This window comes from Saccharomycopsis crataegensis (assembly GCF_037102585.1).
Source record: "Saccharomycopsis crataegensis DNA, jcf7180000000084, whole genome shotgun sequence".
In the NCBI taxonomy this organism is placed as follows: Eukaryota; Fungi; Ascomycota; class Saccharomycetes; order Ascoideales; family Saccharomycopsidaceae; genus Saccharomycopsis; species Saccharomycopsis crataegensis.
Genome location: NW_027043829.1, coordinates 1,094,057 through 1,119,454, shown reverse-complemented (window position 1 = coordinate 1,119,454; position 25,398 = coordinate 1,094,057). Strand labels below are relative to the sequence as shown.

The following is a 25,398-nucleotide window of genomic DNA, read 5'->3' as shown; positions in this document are numbered from 1 at the left end:
CTTTTTTTTTTTTTTTGGTTTTTTGACTTCCCTCCTTGAGGACAGACAACTTTTGGTTCGTTCGGGGTTCTTCGTTCCTTCTGCTATTTCATGCGGCAACCAACAAACCGCACCGATTGCATGCTACAACAATTGACTCATATATATCTCGTTATTACTTGGTGAATCACCATGGTAAACTTGGTTTAGGTATATTGAAAATCGTGCCACCCGAAAGTCAGATATTTAGTCAGTTAATGTCATTTCGGCCCTTGGCTATATTCTTCCACTTGGCCCGACCGGACCAAAACACCGACATAAAGTCTCTCTGTTTAAGCACAGCTTATTGGTAATGCACTCTAAAAGTGAATCAAGATCTATTGATCTATTAAATCTTCAATCATTGGCCTCGAAATAGTATATCTCACACCCATGGGCGGTTCACTGATTTGTTGAAATGTAGCTTTAAGTAAAGTGCAAGCTCCAATAGTTTGTTTGACTTTGTTCATCACTTAACTTAAGGGCACTTTATGTGATTTTGTGTACTATGGTGGAAAGATGTTTTTCCGATGTGACACTTATGTACAGTAATTACCTCTTCTAATAAAAGTGCACTCTGCTGTTTCAAGCTCGAGATCTTGCAATCAAGGGATCTTTAGGTCTTATACTAGGAACTAGATCATTAGATCTCTACTAATAAAATAATATAGTCGTTACTATCAAGATTATATTTACAGCCATTATTGGTTTAAGGTTGCTAGGTGTCGTGCTGTTCGTCCTTATTACTGTCCTTACCGCTGTCCTTATATTTAACTTTATCATCTAAAGTGTTTGTTATTATACGTGAGTGCGTTTATTTCTCCTTTATATATATTGAAGTACTCTGTAGACCTGTAGAATTCTAACTTGATTTTTGAACAATAATTTGTAAAATCATTGAGATATTTCCGGATCATCATTTGTTGATTACAGAAAGATTGACTACACAAACAAATAAATTAAAAACACAAAAAATAAAAAATGAAAAGTTACATAGAAGACGTACATAAAAAATAGTAGAAAATAGTAGGAAAAAAAAACAAAAAATAACAACGCAAAACCATAAAATCAATCATTTATCTTTATCTTCTCTGTTGATCTCGACTTCCACTTCCTCCGCTTGTTTGTTTTCGCTTTCTTCGTTGATCAGCACCTCCTTCTTTTCTGGTGCTTCCATTGGCATTTTGTCAATTTCCTCCAATTCCTTCTTGAATTCTGCTTCTAATTCAGGATACATTTTGCCAATACGATTCCAGGTCTCTTTCCATAAATATTGATGGTTTTCATTCTTCACCTCCAAGTATCCACAATCATGCATGTACAACAATGAGTTCTTGATCAATTCCTTCGATGATTCTCGAATCACCGGTTCAAGTGCCTTCTTCTTCTTCTTGTTCTTCATCATCACAGCCTTTTTCTTTGGTGCCATCTGCTGGGTTTCAATTTGGTGAGTTTCATCAACAACTAAATTTTGAAAAACATCCAACAAATTCAACCAGATATAACTCAATTCTGACCCTTCGTCATATGATTCCTGTTTAGCAATGTAGAATTTGTTCAAATATTGTAAATAAATCTTCACAATGTTCGACAAAACGTCCTGTTTTGTCTTGGCCATCCCATAGTAATCGCAGTACAAAACCTCGTCCTTCAATAACTCAGTCACCAATGGGAAAATATCCAATTCAAAGATCCCTCTGGCACTGACATACTCTTGTCTGGTAATATCCCACGATAACAATGTATGGGTGAGCATTTTCAAAGCATGTCCACGGATTTCACGACATGGGTTGAAAGTTTGGTGCCCCAACGCTTGAATCAAAGAATACCAACATGATGTCTTGGTTTTCTTTTCAACAGTCACAAAATCTTCCCGAATAACCACTTCCCGTAACTTCAAAGTTAAATCAATCAGCTTCTTAGACAATCCAATCAAATTTTGATGAGGATTGGTCAGCGGCAACTCTTTGCCACTGTCACCCCCGCCCAACTTGAAAAGTTCCAATTCTTGTTCATAAGTACTGCCAATTGCCCCCATAGAGGAAACTTCGTCAAATAGCCCAAGAACAGCCATATAATTCTCAGGAACGATCTTGTTTGGGTAAGACACCACCAATTCATTCATGAATTCGAAAACTTTGTCTACGTGAGCAGTCAAGCTGGCAATATTCCTCAAAAGCTTCCAATATTCTTCAAGGGTTAACACCACCAAATGTTTCCAATCATCAGCATCATTAGATTCCTTAACAATTTTGACAAGTTCTGGTTCGATGAATTCCGACAATGCATCAAGAATTCCCTGTTTGGACCCATCAATAGTCGCCAATAATTGAATTCCTCTTTTTAAGATCCCAGCAACGTTATCAAATTTGTCATGCAAATGATTGAACAAAATTAATTCGTATCCTAACAATCTGACCATCGCCATTTCATCCAACAACTTCTGATGATTTTTCTCATTGATAACAATCAACTTATCAATATCCTTCATGATTTTCTCTGCTAGCTCAGTATAATACGGTTGATCTTTCACCATAACAGATAATGCCACCGTCGACTCGAAAATAAATAGAACATCACTTTGATAAGCTAGTTTATTAGATTTAGAGTAATTTGGAAGCATTTTCAAAAAACCGAAAATTAATTCCTTTGATGGCACATTTGAAAGCGTTATTCCATCACGATTAAATTCAAATAGCTGTTCAATCTTTGATGTTGCAATACAATTCAAGGCCAGTAATGTGGCATCAATCTCCTCATTAGTTGGCTCAGGTGGCTCATCAGAGTTGATCTTCAAATACGAAGTGAACGCACTAAACAAACTCACTTGTTCAACTTCATTTTCTTTCTTGGTTGTAGTGTGATCAATGATATACTGTGGTCTAACAATAGGCAATTTTGGTAGTTGATATTCTTGTTGAAATTTCCCAAAGAAGTTGCCGTCAATCATGCCGTTATCAAATAATTTGAGGATAATCATCACCACCTTCGACAAAGACTTAGAAAGCTGATTGAAATTTCCTCGTCTAATAATATTGAACAATGCAATAAAAGAAATTTGCGCTTTGAAGTCTCTACCAAACCAAGTGGAAGTTTCACTAATGGTGATAATGTCTGGGTCATTGTCAGTTGTTTCTAACGAGGTCCTTGATATAGGAATAGAGCTAGAACTCACAGATGACTCTCCTTTGATATTTCTTCTACTGCCATACAATATGGCGGAATCACTCAAGGATTCTTCGTTGGCAATCTTATCAACATTCGGATCAATGGCCACTACTGGGGTTTTATTTTTTAATAATGTAAGTTGAGTGGTCGGGATTACGTCTCTGATGAATTCGTCATCACCTATAGTGACATCCGATTTCTTTTCGCCAGTAAGAGTGGTCGATCTTGCCAATTTGTCCAAAATGCTATCCAAAACATCATCCAATTGGTAGTAGCTAGCAATATTCGCACACTTGTCAATGATGCTCATTAATTTAGCGATTCTATGGTCATCACTGGTTTCTTCAAATACATGCAAAAAGCTTTTTATTAGCATTGCGTAGGATGAATTAAATAATACTTTATCAAAGTGAGATACAATCACCACATCAAGATCTTCAATGGCAATCCCATTCGAGTTAATTTTTTGGTATTCGTCTTCATCACGGTGAGGATCTTCAATGGCTTTTTCAAATGCAAATGAAAAATTTTTCTGGGAATTAGGATTGATTGACATCAAAAGATCCCAACTTCCGGTAAACCATTTGTCCGTACCATAGTGTTCTTCAGGAATGATGATCTCCTTGGAATTGATGGAATTGTAAATCAGTTTCAAATACCATTCAGGATAATCTTTCCCTTCTTTATAAACTCCTCGCAAGTTCTTTTTGAACTCCTCAAATTTCATATGCTCCTTAATCTTTGGATTGTGAAGATCGGTGTTTAACATAATAATGGCATAACTTAAAATGAACACCCCATCTTTTTCAGGAGTAACGGGTTCAATAGGTTCCTTTTTGATTTTCCCATCAGCAAACGCAGCTTTTGCGGCTTCATAATCTTCAACAACTTTTTCGAAATTCTGATCATCAACGTATTTAGAGGCAAAATTCTCAACCACCCGTTCAATCTGTTGTGATTCACCAGGGATTCTAAACTTCTCAAGTAGTAATCTCAAAGATTCATCCACTCTCTTACCTTGAAAGCTGAAGTGTGATAAAAAGTTAATAAGGATTGTAAGGTTTTTAGGTTTGGCAATAAATTCACCAACTGCCTTCTTATTCAATAAACTAGCCTTGAAGTAAAAGAATTCACCCAATTCTTCTTGCTCCTCAACTTCATCCAATCCTGAAGATAAAAACCCTCTGGCTCTTAATTCCTTAATTCCTGTTTTGAAATCATCATTGTTCAACGTATTCAAAATATTCAAAAATTCCTCTTTTCTTGCCTTCAATTTAAGAATTTTGTTTTCCTCAAACCTTTTCGAATCAAACTCAATTCCTTGACGTTTCAACTTTTTTACTCTAACATTCAAACCATTAATAAACTGTAATAATCCTTCCAAACAGATGGGTGGTACGTTATTTGTGGTGATACTGGCACTTGAAGATTCAGCAAGCTTATTCAAAAATTTGATAAATATTAAACTGATATTTTTGGAGTCAAATTTGCAATCGAAATTGATAAACAAATTGATCAAAAGGTCTGACGAGTGAGACCATAGCAAACTGAGAGATTCAATAATTAATTCTTTAGCTAATGGATTTCTTGAGCTGATGATTGCTCCAGAGGTCCCTGCAGTAACTGGTGTGCTAGTCCTAGTTGACGATGAAGAGGCGCCATTAGTCGAGGTAGATGATTTAGAGGACTCAGCTTTAAGTGGAGGATTGGAGTTCTCATCAATACTTTCATCTAAGCCGTAAAAATCATCAGCTGGTAATATACTTTTGAAGATATTTTCATAAGCAAATTCCAATTGAAGCGTCAAGTGTTCACTCAAGATCAAATTCAAACAAATGAAGCATTGCAATGCTGCTTGCAACAAGTTCAAACTGTCATTCTTCAAAATTATTGTCAACAAGTTCTTGAATAGTTGATTGCTCACCAATTTCAAAAGTTGGGGATGATTTGGCATCATTTTTCCCGAAGTTTCAAGGATGGTCGATAATAATCTTAATACAAAGATTTTGGTCGATTCAGTGTGGTAATACTGGTTCTCTACCGACACAATCGAAATAAGATTACTAAAATATTGATAGAAAAAGTTGAGATCAATTGACAAATGTTTCTTTTCACTCTGATCTGTGCTTAAATATCTTAATTTATTGAAGACAATAATTGTTATTGAATTCAGCACTTGCTCTGCGTATCTTCTCAATACTTCTGATCTCTTTTTATTACACGCCAACGACAAACTGATTTGAATAACTTCCGAAAAGACATCATTTGCAATAAATATATTGTAGTTATCATTTTTGATGATTCTTAAGATCAACTCCAAAACCTTGAAAAGCACAGAATCATCCAAACTTGGGTCCGAGGATTCAAATGATATATGTGTCAATGAGTCTATCAATTGGTTAACATTAGTTTCAATGTTGGTATGATGACAGGCATTAAACAAAATTTCATATTCAAAGAGTCTGGTTAGAGAATTTAGAGTAATTGAAGTGATCAAACCTGAAGTACTTGGAGACGTGAGTAACATGAAATATGGTTGAAGTATTGTGAGGCTATCAATTTCCTTAAGAGAGTCAATTTCCGATAATAAAGACTTCAATTGCAAGAAGGCTCCCAATACTGGATCATTGCTATTATTGTTGCTAGAACTTCCTGTGGCACTATGAGTTTGCAATTTGATGCCAGAATTATGGGAGGACTTTTTACCTGAAGACACATCGGTGAACTTCAACGACTTAAAATTACTAATGAACTCATCATTGAACAAATTGATTGTGTCAGAGGAGCTTAAAATGGCAGCCACCCCCGATTGAAAGAATCTTGAATTCTTTCTGATCTCAGAAATGATTCGGATACATTCTTGGCTAACTAAAGTGACAGGATCAATGGAGATCTGGATGGCAACTTCATCAGTCATGAGGAAGTTTTCTGTCTAAGTTTTTCCTTCTTTTCTTGTATTTTTTGTTTTTCTTCTCAAGTAATCAATCAGGTAATTTATCTATCCCCTTTTTAACCGCTGGTCTTTTGTGATTTGACCACTCTGTGATGTTCATGTTTGTTCTCTTTCAAAATGATCTTTGGGATGGTGGAAAAACCACAGTTACCCTGCCATGTGGGGTTTTTTTTAGTCCCTCAAAATTTATAAGGGATAAATAGATCAATTATATACATTATATCACTTCATATCCAATATAAAGGCGTAGAAACATATATTACATTCAAATATTATACAAAAAATCACATAACTTCACTGACATTTACCGGCATCTCCTCAATCTGGGTACTATAATACTGCTCGATATCATGTAACGCGCCAACGTCTTCACTAGCAACAAAGTTGATGGCCACACCTTTTCTACCAAATCTACCAGATCTACCAATTCTATGGATATAGTTTTCTCTATCAGTAGGTAAATCATAATTAATGACCAAAGAAACTTGTTGCACATCAATACCTCTTGCCCAAACATCAGTGGAAATCAAAACTCTGGAATTCCCCAATCTGAAGTTATTCATGATTCGATCTCTTTCATCTTGTTTCATATCACCGTGCATCGACACTATTGTGAAGTTGGCCTCTTTCATTTTTGCTGCAAGCCAATCAACCTTCTTTTTAGTATTACAGAAAATCACTGCCTGAGTAATTGTAAGAGAATCGTACAAATCACATAAGGTGTCAAACTTCCATTCTTCCTTATCAACATCGATATAGTACTGTTTGATACCCTCAAGAGTGATTTCATCTCTTTTAACCAAGATCTTCACAGGATCGGTCATGAATTTAGAGGTCATCTCTAGCACGTCGTTTGGTAAAGTGGCACTAACAACTACCACCTGGGTTCCAGGAGGCAAGTATCTGTAAATTTCATATATCTGTTGTTTGAAACCTTTGGATAACAATTCATCCGCCTCATCAAGAATCAACATCTTTATGTGTCTGGTGTTTAAATTTCTCTTCTTGACCATATCGCACACTCTCCCCGGTGTCCCACTAATGATATGTTGTCCCCTATTTAATTGTTTGATATCATCTCCAACGTGTGTACCACCAATACACGCATGGCATTGGATCTTCATATAATCCCCCAAAGACTTAACAACATTTTGAATTTGGGTTGCCAATTCTCTGGTTGGAGATAATACTAATGCCTGACAATCCCTAACCTTTGTATCTAAAACTTCTAAGATACCAATCGAGAAAGTGGCAGTCTTACCAGTACCAGACTGTGCTTGAGCAATAGTGTCCCTCCCAGAAATAATTTGCAAAATGGCTCGTGATTGAATGGCTGATGGTGCTTCAAAACCATAACTGTAAATCCCTTTTAGAAGTTCATCTTTCAAGTTCATATCTTCAAAACTGGAGCAAACTTCCACATTTTTCGAAGTGGAAAATTCCAATTCTTGATCAGCTTCTCTGTCAAAATCCATTTTACTATATTTTTAGAAAGTATTGGAGGGTTTGAGTGTAAAAGGAGTACTGTTTGAAAATTTGTATGAAAGACAAAAAAATACACGTGAACTGTCACATGCGAAGGACCAAGTTTTCAAGTCTCTTGATTAAATCACTATATTTAAAAAATTGTTTAAGGATTCTTATCGTTTGAGAGGATATAGAACATAAAATTACTCTCAAATGGTTTATATGGTTTATCAACATGGATGTTCTTATATGACAACCCAATTTAGAATTCTGTACGGCCGTCCCGGTAGCTGCGATGAGAAGACGGAAGACTTTTTTTTTTCAACATATCGCCAATTCTACTATGTTAACAGATTTTAAATCATTATACGTGATAAAAAAAAAATGGCTATTATCACCAACCTTGACAGAGAAAAATGTTATTTAGATATTTCTATTGATGAAAAACCAATAGGAAGGATTGTTATTGAACTTTTTAATGATTTAGCCCCGTTATCTTCAGAGAACTTTTTGAAATTATGTACTGGCGAAGCAGGTAAGAACGCCGAGGGAATCAACTTGAGCTTCAAGGGTAATTATTTCCATAGGGCCATTAAAAACTTCATAATCCAGGCAGGTGATATTGTCCACTGCTCAGATCTCCAGAAATACCCACCTTCTGCTGATGACCTTAATATCATTGGTACCGGTGGTGCCTCGGTTTATCTTGATAATGACAGTGATATTAGTGATGAAGTTCAACTACACAACAAATTTATAGACGAAAATCTAGCAAACTCCACTTTTGAAACCACTTTCAATGTCGCAATGTCTAATAACGATGAAAATTCAAACACTTCACAGTTCTTTATTAACACATACCCATCACCTCACTTGAACAATAAGCATCCAATTTTTGGTAAAGTTTTGCACGGGAAATCAGTGATAAGAGAGATTGAAAACGTTCCAATCATCAGCAAGGATAATTACTTTCCTATTGTGGCTGTTAAAATAGAAAACTGTGGTAAATTTGAAGAAGGAATGGAAATCCCATGCTACAACGCTTGCTATGATACCATCGGTGGTGATATTTACGAAGAGTACCCTGATGATGATAGCTGCTTCAACAAGGACGATTATGCAAAGGTATTTAAAGTCTGTGAGACAATTAAGAACTCGGGGAACTGTCTTTTCAAGAGCAAAGATTTCAAAAACTGTTTGTTTAAATTTACCAAGGCTCTCAGGTATGTGGAAGAACTTCAACCAGAAAAGGACGTTTTGATTACCCAATCAAACACAGAACAACAAAATTTGACAAACTATAAGCTTTATATTGACTTTTTGCTATTGAAGAAGAGTCTATATTCAAACATGTCTTTAGCTTACTTGAAACTTGAAAAATATGCGGACTCCATCAAATACAGCAAATTTATGATCGACATGATAGAACTTTACCCAAAGTACGAGCCAAAATTTAAAGTTGAAAAATCTGATTTCGTCAAATGTTACTATAGAATTGGTAAATGCTACATGTTGTGGAATAGATTGGACAAGTCTAAGGACTTCTTGACGAAAGCTAGCGACTTGAACAACCAGAAAGATAAACTCATTCTCAAGGACTTAGAAACCGTTGAAAACATGATCATCCAAAAGGAAGAGGGAACAAAAAAGAGTCTTGCTAAATTCTTTCAATAGATTTCTAAAGAAAAATGTAATATATTCATAGTATCATATAATATAACAATAAGAAATAACCATGTAGGCTCGCTACTGCTTCCACTCAAATGGCAATAAGCCTAGCTCCCATTTACCCATGGTTTTACAGTTTTTTGGTAAATTCTTATTCGATCTTTGGAGCATTTCAAATAAATCGGCCATTACATCACTCTGTAATTCGATTTCTTCAGACTCGATCTCGTTTTTGAAAGACCGCTTGTTAGTAACGCGTCTTTCTGATTCAAGAACTTCCCAGCTAGTTGAGTAATAAATTTTTAGACAATCTTCTAATAAATTCAATCCAGTTACCGAGGCAGTAATTCCTGAATTAAATACCCATATATATAATACATTCGGCACTGTTCCATTGTAGGGAGTCTTGCCATATATTTTGTTGTTGTTCACTACTTGAAATACCCGAGAAGCACTCGAATTGATCAGATCAATAATTAGACTGTATGCAAATGAATAAGGATTGAATATCTCCTCTTTATCACTCTGTATCAACTTGAAATTCCATTTATTCAACTTAATTAAATTAGTTTTGAAGTCTAATGCACCCAAAACATGCTCGCATTTCAGACATTGTACGGGATTCAGATTTTTTTCAAAATCAATAGTTTCGGTATCAATATTCAACCCTGTATTAAACGCATCACCATTATTCAAAGAGAAATAATAAAGCCCAATATTTATAGAGTTCTGGGAGGGTCTTAACACTGAATATTTATTTGCATCAACTTCTTGGTGTTCTCCATTTTCATGAGGTTTATGACAATGCCAAAAATCCATCATATCCGACCATATCTCCGATGGCAACTCATTCATCCGATTAATATCCGAGGAATTGATTATTTCATTCCTACAATTTAAACAACATATTTTGAATTCTGTGTCGTTTTTCCTCATTGAGTTTAAATATTTGGCGTTCCATCTATAGTGGTCATTGAAAGACATGAAATAGTTCTGTGACCGGGAATTGATTTCTTCAATCTTATCCATACATTTGAGCTTCAAAGTATAACAATTGTCATCTGGTGAAAACTGTAAGAAAGATTTGGCAATTTTATTGTAAGGATGATAAACAGCGTGAGATAATTTTATCAGATCATTATGGCCGTCACTAAACTTTAGAACGAGCTCAAGTGGACTCACTAACGCTATGTCTGCAATATGTGCCAAATGGTTCAAAATCTCGATCGAAACAACGACACTTGAAATTCTGGGTAGGTACTCCGTGTAATATTTAATATAGCAGCTCATTATGTGTTCTTTTGAAAAAAATTACTTATAGGTCTTCCCTTTAATTTCCAATTTTTGGATCAAATGTTTTTCTCTCTGTTTTTTTTTTGGGACCGACCAGAAGATGCCCACACAAAAGATGGGTCGCAACCCCATGCCTCGATTTTTTACAAAACAGGCTACATGAAAAATAATATTCCAAAACAAATATTTGCTGGCCATTTAATGAAGACGCCTCGCCTCCAGCCATTTGACATGAATACTTAGACAAGCCATGGTACGTGAATTATTATCCAACATCCCATTTGTCCTGCTAAGGAAAGGGGGGCTCCCCTCTGAGGTCCTCTGCTATCAAAATGTTTGATTAATTACTGACACAATCAAGTCTTCGTTCAATCCCATCAATATTAACGCCGACTCCAAGAAGTTGGACGAAGAAGAAGATAAACAAACTAGAGAGTTACAAGTTGAGCAAGGTTTCAAAATATTCGAAGAAGCTCTTCGGTTTCAAAAGATTGATAAATATGAAGAATCAGAACAATGCTATAAGCTGCTATTCAAACTTGAAGTTTTGAGACCCAGAAAGAATGAATCGTTGTCGCCGTCAATCAAATCATTGAGATACTTAGTCTTCAAGAATAGAGGCTTGCTTAATCTATCAAGGCTCCAAGGAGAATATAAATCGGAGGCGCATTCTAATGCAAAAAACGATGTAAATTCAATGACAAAGGGCCCAAATAATAACATACAATCTCACCAACAAGAAGAGACGCAGTCCACTATCACAACGATGAGTGAAAAAAATACCGAAGAATCAGAGGATGAGGAAGTGGAAGAAGAAAATCTAATCGAAAAACTAACATTGATATTATCGTATTTGTTTGACGCTTTGGACTATTCAGAAACTGCAGATGATGAGCTAGTTAATGTGTTGTTTGGGATTTTCATGTTTTTTGGAAACTTCAAATTAGTCAGAATATTACTTGAAAATCAACTCTCAAACTCAAAGGAGGAGTTGGATATCTTCCAGACTACTTTAAAGGCTTACTCCGGTGCCCCTCCTTCGTTAGAGTTATTATTGCGTCGGTTTGAACTCATATTGACGAAAATCCGTGATCCAATTGTGTCGACCATGACTAAGAAGCTTTCGAAGAGATATCAACGGAAAATGCATGCTTTGATAGAGAAATTAAATGAGAAGCTCTCATGCTTCCAATTATTGAAGAAGAAAGATGGGGAAGCTAAAATTGAGAACCAGAGAGAAATTGATAGTATTATTATCGATGTAACGTCAGAAAACCTATCGGACTTAGTTGACAGTATTGAAAAACTTTATGAAAACTCTAACAGACTAGTGAAGTTAAATTATTGCAGCACTGACTTTCTTAACTCTCATTGCATTCATGTTGATCCATTAGCATCTAGCAATTTTGACACAACCGATAGAATCAATATTAAGGATGTGAAAATAGAGCTCGATACGTCTATAGCTAAAGAAGAGTCGCCACATGTTCAAGATACACCAACCAAGCCTGTTGCTGATGCTGATACTGCTGACCACAAATTTGATATCAAAGAGGAACAAGAAAAGGAGGTTCAGCTGCCAAAGAAGGGTCCCCAAAGAACCAGCAAAAGAATTCGTCTTGAGGAGCATGGTGATGTGAGTTTCGAAAGCTACAAAGATTTGAATGCGGATTTTGTTAGATTTACAGAAACTTTTGAATCAGTTAATATCAGAGGTCCAAATTTCAATAATGTGGTCACATATTATGTGGACATGGAGAATGGAAGAAAGGTTGATTCTGTTGAAAGCAAACAGTGTATGTGGTACCAGGACATGAATATGTTACTTAAGATATGGGATAAGCATTGCTCTTCTGTCCTTCTTCGCAAACATGAAGAAGCTGACCTGAAATCAGGAAATCATTCTCTTGTGTCTGAAATCTTAGGTTCTGTGAATTCAATTGACCTCAAAGAGGAGAAAATTAAACCAGGTTCAGAGAAAGCTTCAGAAATCGAGATTAAGATTTTGCAAGAAATTATCAAGAAGGCCAATTCGAAAGAGTTTGATGCTAATATTTACCAAGTTAGACTTCATATCCTTCTTCTTATATTGGGACATTATGAGGAGGCTGAGACTCTGGAAATCAATATCATTGTCGACCATGAATTTAAACAGGGGGATAATTTCATTTTAAATATCAAGAAGTATATTGACTATTATCAACCTATTATCCAACGCAAAGTGAACCTGATGTTATTTTGGAAAAAATCTAAATCAAATGGAGGCGCTATGGGGATCAATGAAGGACATCATGAGAAAGAATACTCAGAACTTCCCATGAAAGATGATTGTCTAAAAAATAACAATGATACTTCAAAGATTAGGGAAAGATCTGATGACCAGCAGGAAGCTGAGTTCAAGCATACAATAATATCCATTGTCTCAATTGTGGAGATATTTGTCAATGAGTATATATCGCTAGATTCTTGTACCCAGCAATTACAAAAGTCTAGCTCAAGGGAAACCAATGAAAAAATTAAGATGAAGGAAAAGTTAGAAAACAAGATTGAAAAATGGTTTTATTTTGGTCAGAGCCTTTTCGAGCTCTTCCCAGAGGTAGGTAAGTCCTGGTTCAGATTTCAGTGGGCATTATTACTCTATAAGCAAACACTGAGTAGAAGGACACCCAGTCTGTTAATGAGTAACTGGCCAGCACTAATGAGGACTGACATTGAGGTACTTGAAGATATGTTGAATGAAAACTCTAAAAGGACTACCCCAATTGAAATGGCTTATCATAACTACAAGAGCTTCCCAATTTTAAGTGAACCTTCCATGAAAAATTTACTAAGCAGGCTCCAAGCACAGGATAGCTTCGCGAAAATTTTGAGCAATAATGGTAATGAAGGATATGAAAAAAATAATGGAAGCACATATTCTAAGGATACAATTAGTTTGTTGAACATGATATTACAGCCCGAAGAAGGTTCAGCATCGATGACCACAGATCAGGAATCTGTGACCAGGTTTGTTCAATCCTCACCTTTCGACATTCAGTTACGTCTACGAGATATATTGTTTGAGTATTATTATCAAGGAATTGTTAATACTGATGCCAATAGCGTTGAAGAACAGGAATCCAATAAAATTGAGTTCCAGAATACATTTATGAGAACCTTGAAGGACATAGTAAAATACTTAAACAGTGATACTTATTCTTCCTTTGATACAAAGCAAAGACCTCTTGCTCTTTTGAAAATATTGAAATATTTTGGGGTTATGTTGGACAGACTCGTGGGAATTTTACAAAGTGACAATTGGAATTTGAGGAAAGCCATACCGGAAGAGTATGTGGGATGCTTCATTGAAATTATTTCCATACTTAATGTATTTTATCTCAATCAAGTCTCTTTAAAATTAGCTGGAACTCCTTCATCTTTCAGCACAATTTACCCAAAGGCGACTAATGAGCTAAAGAAAATCATTGTCAATTCTTACATATTATTGTACACTTCTTTGAAGCCACTCATCCTTAAAGACGATGAAAAGGGTACTGAACTCAGCGACCAAAAAGAAAAGAAACTATTTGAGCTCAGTAGCAACATACATGCTCTTCTTGGTTTCGGTTTGATGTGTGATTGCTCTTCTGGTAGATTCTTGAAACTTTTACAAAATGAATTATTGTCAGCAAAGTGGACATATGTCGATCTAGATATCTTCCAGTTAACCAAATGTTTGTACAATTTACCTTGGGCCATTGAACAATATGAACCATTTGAACATGAAACTACCAGTGTCCCAATTGAGAGAGAATCTGCTTTAGTTTTGACCAAAAGATTTCTTGCGCTCGCTTTCGAGAAAAGGGATCCATATTTTAATAATATCAAGAGTGATCTAAAAGCTGTTCTTGACTCATTTTTTGAAGTCATTGGGGAACCTAATACAAAGTACGAAAGAATAGTCAGAGCTGACGCGGTGATGGAGACCTATCTTGATTCTTCTTTGAACTCCCAAATTTTTAGAGACTCTTTCTATGGCTTGCTTGATATTGGAATATCAAAAACTCAACTAGATATTCAAAAGATTGCAGAACAAGGCCTTTATTATGTTCAAGGTGTAATGGCATTGTCATTATTCAAAATAAGAAAAAGATCAATGCAGGGTAGATCGGCAGAATTGGATTTCGTTATTAAAATGTTCAAGGCAGATTTGTTTTGTGGTACTAGAAGATTGGAAAGTTGGATTCTTTTGGGTCAATCTTATAGTTTTTTAGTTGAGGACGATTTAATTTGGACATCTGATAAATTGAATAGTGATAGGAAGAACAATACTGCAATTTCGCAAAAGAGAGCCATCTTGTGTTATTTGATGGCGGTGAGTATCTATGCTCAAATGACAGACGAGCAAAAGGAAAATTCCAAACGTATGATAGCATTATTATGGACGCTACTTTCCAAGGAAATGTATAGCTCTAGTATGCAGCCGATGGGGAAGCTATGTTATCAATTGAGTACAACGCCAAAGTTATTGTTAAGTGCCTCTGGATATAGTGAAACACATTCTGAAAAACCAATTGTTGATACTTCTATTTATCGGACAAACCTATTATCTTTCAGAATGGCAATTAAATTATCTGACGATGATTGGTCTAATTATTACTATGCTGCCAACTTGCAAGTGAAATTGGACAGTAAACCTGAGAGTGCCATCAAAATCCTTTTGAGATCTTGTGAGTCTGCAAAGAATCAACACGGATCGTCGTCTGAACCGACAATTGAACCACATTATAGATTATGCTCTTTGGTTTACAAGTATGTGAAGGGCAAGAGAATTGATATCAATACAGGACTTAGGTATTTGAAACAAGATAATGATTTTTACCAGTATAAAATCCCTGAAGAAATTGAAGACATTATGAACAATAAAGAAATTGCATATGGAGAGCAATTCAAGGCATTTTCTAAAACGTGTGTTGGGATTCTTAGAAAAGTATTATCTCACGACAAAAAAAAATGGCATCATAAACCAAGATATAGAATTGCTAAGATTCTATATGAAGACTTTGATGATATTGCTGGTGGGATAGAAGAAATGTTAACTTTACTTACTTTGAAATCTACCAATAAGAATTTGATTACAATTTGGAAACCTGAGAATGAAAGACCAGGAAAGCATTTTCTTTATGCTTACCAGTATGTTAATTTCTTTGTCATGTTATTGGAAAAATCAGAAGCGTTGTCAACATTATTTATGACTCTTAAAAAACTCAGAAGATCGGGATCTAGCATGATAAATATGATTGGTGCTTGGGAAACTGCATGCCGTGCCACTTGTCGCCTTGTAAAAACAAAAGAATTGTATGTTGAGCAAACATTTACTGATACTATCATTGGGCGCCTTGTATATAGAGAGTTTATCGATAGATCTCAAAATTTTCTTGGGAAATTAAAGCAGGAGAGACTCAAGTTAATTGAGCCACGGATGTTATTGCTTTTATACGAAGTTTCTGAGATGAGAAGAATGAATAATGGATTTGCCTCTACTGCAGCGATTGACGAGACATTTGCTGCCATTTACTTGAGGCTTTACGAACAATACGTTGAGAAGCATATCTTGAAGAAACCTGTTAGCCAGGAACAATCCTCTGTTGCTGCTGCAAAAAGTGGGATCATAACAACTATTGGAAAGGAGGTATCTAAAGAAGGCGAAAACATAACCCCGGGAGTTGCCCAAGTTGTAACCGCCGCTAAAGCTTCCTCATCTACCGGAAATTCACTGCCAACAACTCTGACTTCCAAGTCCGATGGGCCTGTTAAAACCAAAGTTGCCCGAAGAGATATATACCCTCGTGCTATCGCAATCTTGAAGATGCTTGCGGATGAAATTGAGCAATTACAAAAGATCCATGAACTCATATTTGACACCAGGGAAAAGAAAAGAGAACCTGAAAAGCCAGTGGTAACCGAAACTGAGAAAGCTTCTGCCGTTCCCGTTTCAATTATCAATGATAAAGTGCTAATGGTTCCTGATACAGGTTCAGTTACTTCTATCGCTCCTGATACAGCTTCGTCTGAAACAACTGATGCCAAAGCAAAATCAGAAACTATCAAGCCAAAAGTCAACGAATCGGGATCAAAACCTTCCGACCAACCAACTAAGGAGGGATCCTCCATGGTAAACCAACCAAGTGATGAATCGCAAGTGAGAAAACCAAATATCTCAAGGAGGATGAATATCATTGATATGCTTGACATGCGATCATCTAGCAAGAAAACTGGAAATCTTCAAATCCCTAAAATTATCGATCAAGATGGCAATAAGAATGGCACGAGCGTTCAACTGATTGTTGAGGTCTCCAGTACCTCTAACGTTTCCAATTCTGAGAAATCTAGAAAAACTCTGGTGAAAATTGAGATGGAAGAATCTGAAAATAAGAAAAGAAACATAAAAGACGATGATGATTATGATGATGATGACGATGCGATTCTTTTGAAGAAGCCGAAAATTGCCTCAATAAATGGGAATAACACACAAGGTGTCTCTAAGAACCCCATAGAAATTGATGACTGATATTATATAGCTTTATTTCTTTATATTTATTTATCCTATTTTTTTTTTTACTGTTTTTTTGGTTATTCTATTCTTGAAATTTTTTGTTTACTATTGTATTATATAATATAATTTGGGATAAATGTGTTATTATTTAAATTCTGTGTACCGTAAAAAGTAATCAACAGCATACTTTCTTCAAAAGAGTTTTGCTACTCTATCAATAAAATAGAAAAGAAATTTTTCAGGCAACACTGTCAATGTACATTTTCCGATAGATATCTGTTGCGTTCAAAATATAATTGATATCCTCGTGAGTAGTCACTCCGTCGTTTTCGGAAAACGCTCCAATGATATATCCTCCTGATTTGAGATATAACTCAATTGGTTCAAAGATTTGATCATTGATATGAATTTTTTCTTTCCTAACTAGCTTTGATGGCCTTCTATAAAAGGGTAAACAAACCCCGTTACCACAGTTACAGTTTCTTATCGTGCTTCTAACAGAAATCCCAAATTCTGAGCTAAGTGCTTTATAATGCAAAGATTGGGACGACTCGGATTCATCGCCCTTCAATTCACCAGAAATTTCATCTGGATAACTATCCACAACTCTTGTGATTACATGTTCCCTTTCAACTTTCCTTAACATCTCCGCAAACTTGAAATCCTCCGCTTCAACCTCATTCCGCTTCGGAAAATAGTCCGGATCAATCTCAAAGACCCCTACCACTCTAATTTCCATAATGTATACAGCACTCAAGTTTAATCTTTCTAAAATTATTTTACATAATAGGTTAGCAGCTAATTTGAAATCCCCTGACTCAGCGAGCATCTTCCCAAGCTCTGCATTAAAAATGTCCTGTTCAGTGAATTTGTGTTTTCCAAACCTGAAATTATGATTCTGGACATATGAAGAGCCTGAACCATCTTTCTCGTACACAGGGATGGTATTAAAAGTTGAATTTTTAACCCCTGTGGCTCTACCTACCTGATTTATCAAATCTTTTCGATTTTCACTCGGAATGTTTTTTAATGCTTGGCTTTGTGATCCAGCGGTTTCTGATTGGTATGTAGAATCTAATATTGACATGATTTCCCTTGCCATAATTTGCAACTCCTGGATACAAAAAGAATTAAATTCAGATCTTGGAAAACCATCAAATATTGACAAAATCCCAATCACTTGTTTATTACTGGCCACTAAGGGAACCCCGGCATAGAGCCTAATCTTGGGATAGTTTTTCACTAAGGGATTATTAGCGAATCGCCAATCTGTGGAAGCGTCCAAAATAATGAAGTATTGAGAGGATAAAATTGCGTGCCCATCGATAGACATTTGTCTGGGACACTCTCTAACTGATGAGTGGCCACATTTGACGATTTGTTTAGTTTCGTCAATCAAAGATATACAAGCACCAGAGGCAGATCCCATTTGTGCAGCACGGCTGATTATTTTTTCCAAATCATTTGACCTATACTCCCATTGTTTTGAAGCCATATACTGTTGAACAGTCTTGACTCTTATAGACTCTTTGTAGCTTTCTGGAGGGATCATTAATCCTCGATTGGTAAGGAACTCTGGACAAGGAACGACAGATAAATTCCATTTTCCCTTTTATTGAGTTAGTCATCTGAATAAAATCCAAGTGATAAAAAAACAAACAAAAAAAACACAACATACCTTACTATAAGCTTCCATAAAATGGCCTTTTGTTAAGTGTAGCGGGTTTATTACACAGCTTTCATATCTAGGAATCAAAAATTTGTCTTGTTTTCTGAATTTTGTTAAGGCATAACGATTTTTTTCTTGGCTAAGGGTGTGTTAATAATAGAGTACTAATAGTGACCAAATAAAACAATGACGACTACTCACCATAAGGAAGCGGGTATATCATTTGAGCCCGTTCCAAAAATACCACTCTTTCTATTTGTTGTACTATTTGAGCTTTGAGTTGAAGCACTCGATTTGAGTGATAACTGTGGAATCATTGAACAAGCCTGGCTGTCTATCTTTTATATGGTGATATTTTTTAATGGTCTGGAGATGCCACTCAATAGCAGAGAATAAAAAAAAAGGGCCCTCTAGTTATCGCGAAATATATAAATATAAATTTGAGTGTTGGTTTTTCAAACCATCTGTTGATGCATGTTATGACACAAAATGATACACCAAGAACTAAAAAAGAAAAAAAAAAATACTCCAAATACCTACACAAGCAATTAATCTTAAATTATCCACTTCGAGCGTTTAAATTAACATTGATTAAAGAGTAAAAATACATCATAGAATGAAAATGGTTAACAATATGCTGTGGAGAGATCAGTTAGATTCATCCATTTTGGCGTTACCATCCTGTTCTTCGTTGACAGTTTCCAACTTTTCTGCCTGCTGTTTCTGATCACGTTCTTGTCTAGCTTTTTCTTCTTCAAGAGATAAACGCAAAGCCAACGCCAAATCAGGGTCGACATTGGCGTCAAAATCAAACCCATCACCACCAAAACCATCATTTTCAAACCCTTCAGCATCTTCACCAGAAGAAAGTATTGCTGAGGAAATAACCACTGAGGATAGCAACTTTGGACCAGAAGGAACGTTCACCAAATGGCTATTATCGTGGTTGTTTACAATATTTATGAATTTTTCCAACTTGGAACTATTGACAGCCTCCTCCCCAAAGTTGATAAAATCAACGGCAATATTATTCTTTTTCATTTTTTTGGCCAATTTTTCCAAATCTTTTTCTGTTTCTGAAATAGGACTTCCAACGAATGCTATTATTCTTTGACTCTGTACTTTATTTTGACGGTGTTTTAAGGCCAATGCAGCCACTTGAATACCACTGGATAAATGACTTTTGCCATGAATTTTGGAGTCATGGATACCAACTCTGATCTTACCGATATCGTTGGTTAATGTGCTCAATACATTAGGGCCATCGCCACCCATTGATAATATTCCAACAGTGTTTTCAGGGTTTGATTGGGTTTTAGCGTTGAAGATAATGTCAACTGTGTCCAATTGCGCTTCGTATCTATTAGTTGGGTAGTCTCCGTTTCTCATGAACTCGGAGTTGTCGATAATTATCATAGTAGCCTCGAGAACCATTTTTGCTCAGTATTCAATTGATATCTATATTTGTGGATGATGTTCTTCTACAACCAACGGTAACAACGTCTAATGAGAGTGGCAACAATAACCAGAGAAATCATTCAGAAAAAGTATGGAAGCGCAACGTACCCGGCCTTGATACTTGCAACTGGAAAAAAAAAAAATAAAAAACTGAAGAAGAATAATAATAATAATAATAATACACCGACGCGTATCGTATATTGAATAAATAAATAAACAAACAAATAAATAAATAATAGATAATATTTGTTTTCCATTGATTATTACTATTTTCCAATGACCACCGCAAAAAGACAAAAGATTGATGGCGGCGCAGCTGGAATTCCAATAGGTGTAGATAGATTTCTACATCACCCAAGATCTGTGCTTAGTGGAACGACGATCGATGGAGGGATCACTGACGTCTCATTGAAGACTGACACTGCTGTGAACTACGTTTTGGCAAATGAGGCCATGTTGAAGATGTTTGGGTTATTAAAGAATAAGGAGCAACAAAGTTTGAATGATGACGATGATGGCAAAGATTTAATCGATTATAATATCAGTGATAGTGACTGGAAGATTGATGGGAAAGAATACAATGAAGTAATAGCTGATTTACAACAAGAAATTGAACAACTACTGAGCTCTACCAACTTTGGTACTGGTTTATTTGAGAAGAAACATACGGGAGAAGCAACGGACGACACCACAAAACCCCCAAGTGGTCAGCTTGATTTATTGGAAGAAATCAAAAATCTATCAAAAGAATTCACAGCATCACCGGAAGAAGTACAGAAGGAGAGTTCAGAGACACCAGAAGCGTCGGATGAGTTGATTATGACCGATGATATCAAGTCCCACAATGATAAGATCCGGGCATCATTTGAGAAACAATATGGGACAAAGGTATATCTTGTGAATGCGGATGATGCTAATCTCTTTGGAATTTCCAAAGATCTTCCGGCAGTTACTCTTTCCGGGGTGGCCAGCGAAGATTTGAAGAATCATTTGCGGGTTGTCAGATTGGGTGGTCTCAGGTTGATTGATCCAGAAGTCAAGCAGTGATGGCAAACAAGCTAATGCTGCGATGTATATTATAGAATAACATAGGGAGGGTACAATATATATACTTATATATATAATGAATTTAGCTGTTAAATTTGTTTGTGTTATATGTTGTGTATCGTGATAGAGTGTTTCTGGCACGTCTATTTCAAGAGAGACGAACAGGCAAATGTCAATTCTGTGAAATCAAAGCTGACCGTAAACATTTACTGCAGCAAAAGCAACTTTAGTAACTTGGACTTCCTGCAATCTTTGGAAGATTTGGGACTCTCTAGACATCAATCAGAAGTGAAATTCACGCTACCAATGATATAGTTATTGTCGCATGAGAAGATGTAAAAATAGAAACTAATTAGAATGATTTCTAGGTGAGTATAGAAATGAGTAAACAAACTTCCTTGTAGGAGGGGGACGTAAGTTCTCTTTATTCACAGAGCATGCCGATCCACCACCCTCTAGGTATTCGAAAAAAAAAAGGAAAAAATCCCATTTCATGGATGAACCGAAAAGCCCCTAAAAAAAAGGCTAACAAATCACGGCCCAGCAATCAAAAATCATTGCAAGAAAAAGAAGTATGGGATATATCACACAAATCAAATGATTAGTCACTGGTTAACAGTAAGTAGTAAGGGAAGAGCAATGGACGCTTCTACCGTATCTGTCGAATCCACATAAAATCGGACGGAAGAATGATATCCGTATGACAATATCAACCTATGTTGATATAGTGCTAGACCATTACTGTAGATCTTCCAATTCCAACGATGGCTCATGGATGGTTGAAGCGATAACATAAGATAAGATAAGAAAGAAAGTCGGCACGCCATCAAGGTACCGATCGGCTGGTAAGAAAAGACCAGGAAATTATTTTTTTTTGCGCGTGAAATGGAGGGGGAGATTATTATTGTTGAGGCAGAGAAAACGCCTTTTTTATTACCGATAACGGGCACCAACCATTCATTTTGACAATGAAGACCACAGAAAGCGCAGACAGTAATCAGGTATTTGAGAAGTTCCATCACTATGATTGGGAGAACGATTTGGTATATCAGGTACGTACCCTTTTGTTTGTTTGTTTGTTTGTTTGTTTTGTTCTTTTTGCAATGATCCCCTAACTAACTAATCATATTTTGCCAGGCCGGATTGAAAAATATCTACAATTCGTACTTCAAGGCAAACACTTCGATGACTCCGGCGAAGAAACAACAAATAATCACTAATTCTAAGGTTTTCTACTTCAAGAAAACCTTTGATGTTCAGATCGATCTAGGGCAATACGGCCGATGGGTACAAGAGTCATGTTCCCCCGGATTCTCAAATACCCCGGAAATACTGTTGGAACATCAACCACAACCACAACAAGAACAAGGGGAACAATCTTCTTTAAGTTACGACGAACTAGTGGAGTTGATTGTGGCTGGAAAGGAGATTCCTGGAATCAGGAAAATCCCCAACATCGTGTTGGAAGATCAGGCATCAAGGTCGGTATTGCTGCAGCGGAGGAAGCCTTGGGAAATTAAGGATGATGATGAGAAAGAGAAAGAGATTGAGATTGAGATCAGTTCAGCTGTATGATTTGTTCATTTAAAAAATGAAGACTTAATCACAATACTATCTATGAATTTAATCAATGAATTATGTATATATTTGCAATGAGTGTTTCTAACTTCCAAGTTGAATTCTTTTTTTTTTTTCCACCCCTCTCCAACTGTAGATAAGATTAACCGAAACTTTTATTTGGAGCTACACAAATCATGGAGAAACTAGATAAATTCTCGGTTAATCGATTGATTTATATTCTTTAAATATTTTAAGAATAAATGATCTTCGATAATAATTTCTCTGTTCGGGGAACAATTTCCTAATTGTTTCAGTTGCAGACGACACGGCCATGCGGGATCCCAACTCCGAAGGCATCCCAATTCCGTGAATCTTGATATTAAAAGATAACCGCAATCCAGAATTATAAATTTCCAGGGTTTTCTTCTTCTCGATATCCAATTTGATAATAATTTTTTTTTTTTTTTTTATTTCCTTCTTCTTCTTTAGCTATCTTCTTTTTTTTTTCTTTTCATTATACCAATACCACCAATCAACCATGACCAAATCTGCCCAACCTCTTGTGATTCAATCCAACGTCTCTGCTCCAAAGCCAATGGCTGTTGACGGTGATGGTATTTACATCACTCTTGAAGATCCTATTACCAAAGAACGTACCACCCTTATCGATGGTTCCACTGGGGCCGCTGTTGGTGCTGTCGGACACAAAGATCCAGAAATCATCGAAGCCATGAAGCACGCTGCCGAAACCTCGGTGTACAACTATCCAGGTGCCATCTCCAACTATCCATCTGAAGAACTTGCTGAATTCTTGGTGCAAAACTCTCCTAAAGACGCTTTTGCTGCGGTGTTGATCACCGGATCAGGGTCTGAATCGGTCGAAAACGCTTTGAAATTGGCCAAGCAATACCAAGATGAAATCGGCCAGACCCAGCGTTACAAATTCGTTAGCCGTAAGAAGACATACCACGGTTACACCATGGGTTGTTTGTCTATGGGGCATAATCCAAGAAGAACCAGATTCGACAAATTCTTAGGTGACCCAAAGACTTTCCTCAAGACTGAAGCCGTTTATCCATACCGTGATTTGAAAGAAGGAGAAACTTTAGAACAATACAAGGATAGATTGGTCAAGGATGTCGAAGATACTTTCATTGCCAATGATCCAAGCACCATCGTTGGCTGGCTCGGGGAAACCGTTGTCGGTTCCACTTTTGGTACCTGTCCTCCGGTGCCAGGGTACTTGGAAGGCGTCAGGGAAGTGTGTCACAAGTACGGTATTTTGTTTATGTTGGATGAAGTGATGAGTGGGATTGGCCGTTGCGGGACTTTCCATGCTTGGGAACAATATTTGCCAGAAAACCAAGGTCCAGATATTCAAACTATTGGTAAAACTCTTGGTAGTGGATATGTCACCATTGCTGCGGTGCTCGTGTCTCCTAAAGTGAAGAACGCATTGACCGATGGTTCCAACTACATTATCGGGGCACAAACTTACCATCAACACGCATTCAATTGTCAAGTGGCCCTCGCGGTGCAAAAGAAGGTTAAGAGAGACAACTTGATCGCCAACATGAAAGAACAAGGTAACTATTTGGGAGCCCAATTGAAGGAGAAATTGCTCGGGAAGTCCAAGATCGTTGGGGATGTTAGAGGTTCCGGTGGTTTCTGGTCTTTAGAATTGGTTAAGGATACCAAGACCAAAGAACCTTTTGCTGCTGATTTGAAGATGCACGGGGTGGTTGGTAAGCAAATTAGCAAGAACGGTGCCACCAGTATGCCATGTCCAGGTACTGTTGACAACAAGATCGGAGATCATGTTTTGTTTGCTCCAAGTTTCATCATTACCAGAGAGCAAACTGATAAGTTGATCGACATTGTGGTGAAATCAGTATTTGAAGTTGAAGAACAGATCGGTGCCTAAGTTTACGAGGCCACCATTATTTATTGCTCATTCTATATAAATAGCTAGAAAGATTTTTGTTTCATTTAATATTTTATGTATTGTTATGTTTTTGATTTGATTAATTGTAGTTTTTTTATTTCATAGTTTATGGTTTTATATCAGTGTGCGAGGTCCTCCGTTCCGGACAGACAACAGCCGGAGAGGATCGCTCAGCAATTTCCAATGCGGATGCATATCTGATCACGTGGACACACCACCATGATAAAATCTCTTGGTTGTATTTTCCATAAAATAAGATATTTATTTAATTAGCTAGGAATATTATGATCTACATTGGAACAGATAAATTAGAATTAATCTATTAAAAACTAAATACATAAAGAACAGTGGTATGAAAAAATTGAGAAATTAAAAATCATGAATATAGGCAACATTAATTGTTGATAAAATACACAACAGGTAGGCAAGAAAAGAAAAGAAAAAAAAAAAACAACAACCTGTAATTGGATATTGAATGGATTTGAAAAAGGCCAGAAGACTATGACATGTATCACTAAGGCTGCTGCAGGTATAATTACAAGATTGTGTGGAGGCAGCAGTTGTTTAATGCCAACATCATCAACGGACCAAAATTATAATCAGCAGAACAAGGGGTG

The 25,398-nt window shown here is 36.4% G+C and overlaps 11 protein-coding genes across 11 annotated transcripts; 6 read left to right on the top strand and 5 right to left on the bottom strand. All coding sequences in view use genetic code 12, as the record gives it.

Annotated features, from left to right (window-relative positions):
• Nucleotides 1-1,090: 1,090 nt before the first annotated feature.
• Nucleotides 1,091-6,103, bottom strand: DASC09_035170 (Arf family guanine nucleotide exchange factor; the record flags this gene model as incomplete). Its single annotated transcript, XM_064997116.1, has 1 exon — nucleotides 1,091-6,103. One exon carries the CDS (start codon nucleotides 6,101-6,103, stop codon nucleotides 1,091-1,093), a length of 5,013 nt encoding a protein of 1,670 aa, XP_064853188.1.
• Nucleotides 6,104-6,423: 320 nt separating this feature from the next.
• On the bottom strand, nucleotides 6,424-7,614 carry FAL1 (ATP-dependent RNA helicase FAL1; the record flags this gene model as incomplete). Its single annotated transcript, XM_064997115.1, has 1 exon — nucleotides 6,424-7,614. The coding sequence occupies one exon, from the start codon at nucleotides 7,612-7,614 to the stop codon at nucleotides 6,424-6,426; it is 1,191 nt and encodes a 396-aa protein (XP_064853187.1).
• A 376-nt stretch (nucleotides 7,615-7,990) lies between these two features.
• CPR7 (peptidylprolyl isomerase CPR7) lies at nucleotides 7,991-9,280 on the top strand (the record flags this gene model as incomplete). The annotated part of the gene is made up of 1 exon (XM_064997114.1): nucleotides 7,991-9,280. The coding sequence occupies one exon, from the start codon at nucleotides 7,991-7,993 to the stop codon at nucleotides 9,278-9,280; it is 1,290 nt and encodes a 429-aa protein (XP_064853186.1).
• A 72-nt stretch (nucleotides 9,281-9,352) lies between these two features.
• On the bottom strand, nucleotides 9,353-10,564 carry IPA1 (putative polyadenylation protein; the record flags this gene model as incomplete). The annotated part of the gene is made up of 1 exon (XM_064997113.1): nucleotides 9,353-10,564. The coding sequence occupies one exon, from the start codon at nucleotides 10,562-10,564 to the stop codon at nucleotides 9,353-9,355; it is 1,212 nt and encodes a 403-aa protein (XP_064853185.1).
• A 253-nt stretch (nucleotides 10,565-10,817) lies between these two features.
• Nucleotides 10,818-17,117, top strand: HIR3 (Hir3p; the record flags this gene model as incomplete). The annotated part of the gene is made up of 2 exons (XM_064997112.1): nucleotides 10,818-10,820; nucleotides 10,929-17,117. The coding sequence occupies 2 exons, from the start codon at nucleotides 10,818-10,820 to the stop codon at nucleotides 17,115-17,117; spliced, it is 6,192 nt and encodes a 2,063-aa protein (XP_064853184.1).
• Nucleotides 17,118-17,340: 223 nt separating this feature from the next.
• Nucleotides 17,341-18,798, bottom strand: DASC09_035120 (GAF domain-containing protein; the record flags this gene model as incomplete). The annotated part of the gene is made up of 2 exons (XM_064997111.1): nucleotides 17,341-18,711; nucleotides 18,781-18,798. 2 exons carry the CDS (start codon nucleotides 18,796-18,798, stop codon nucleotides 17,341-17,343), a joined length of 1,389 nt encoding a protein of 462 aa, XP_064853183.1.
• Nucleotides 18,799-19,419: 621 nt separating this feature from the next.
• On the bottom strand, nucleotides 19,420-20,205 carry RPN10 (proteasome regulatory particle base subunit RPN10; the record flags this gene model as incomplete). The annotated part of the gene is made up of 1 exon (XM_064997110.1): nucleotides 19,420-20,205. The coding sequence occupies one exon, from the start codon at nucleotides 20,203-20,205 to the stop codon at nucleotides 19,420-19,422; it is 786 nt and encodes a 261-aa protein (XP_064853182.1).
• A 300-nt stretch (nucleotides 20,206-20,505) lies between these two features.
• DASC09_035100 (uncharacterized protein) lies at nucleotides 20,506-21,276 on the top strand (the record flags this gene model as incomplete). The annotated part of the gene is made up of 1 exon (XM_064997109.1): nucleotides 20,506-21,276. The coding sequence occupies one exon, from the start codon at nucleotides 20,506-20,508 to the stop codon at nucleotides 21,274-21,276; it is 771 nt and encodes a 256-aa protein (XP_064853181.1).
• Nucleotides 21,277-21,384: 108 nt separating this feature from the next.
• Nucleotides 21,385-21,591, top strand: DASC09_035090 (uncharacterized protein; the record flags this gene model as incomplete). The annotated part of the gene is made up of 1 exon (XM_064997108.1): nucleotides 21,385-21,591. The coding sequence occupies one exon, from the start codon at nucleotides 21,385-21,387 to the stop codon at nucleotides 21,589-21,591; it is 207 nt and encodes a 68-aa protein (XP_064853180.1).
• A 653-nt stretch (nucleotides 21,592-22,244) lies between these two features.
• Nucleotides 22,245-22,851, top strand: DASC09_035080 (uncharacterized protein; the record flags this gene model as incomplete). Its single annotated transcript, XM_064997107.1, has 2 exons — nucleotides 22,245-22,328; nucleotides 22,414-22,851. 2 exons carry the CDS (start codon nucleotides 22,245-22,247, stop codon nucleotides 22,849-22,851), a joined length of 522 nt encoding a protein of 173 aa, XP_064853179.1.
• Nucleotides 22,852-23,374: 523 nt separating this feature from the next.
• Nucleotides 23,375-24,760, top strand: DASC09_035070 (uncharacterized protein; the record flags this gene model as incomplete). The annotated part of the gene is made up of 1 exon (XM_064997106.1): nucleotides 23,375-24,760. One exon carries the CDS (start codon nucleotides 23,375-23,377, stop codon nucleotides 24,758-24,760), a length of 1,386 nt encoding a protein of 461 aa, XP_064853178.1.
• Nucleotides 24,761-25,398: the final 638 nt, after the last annotated feature.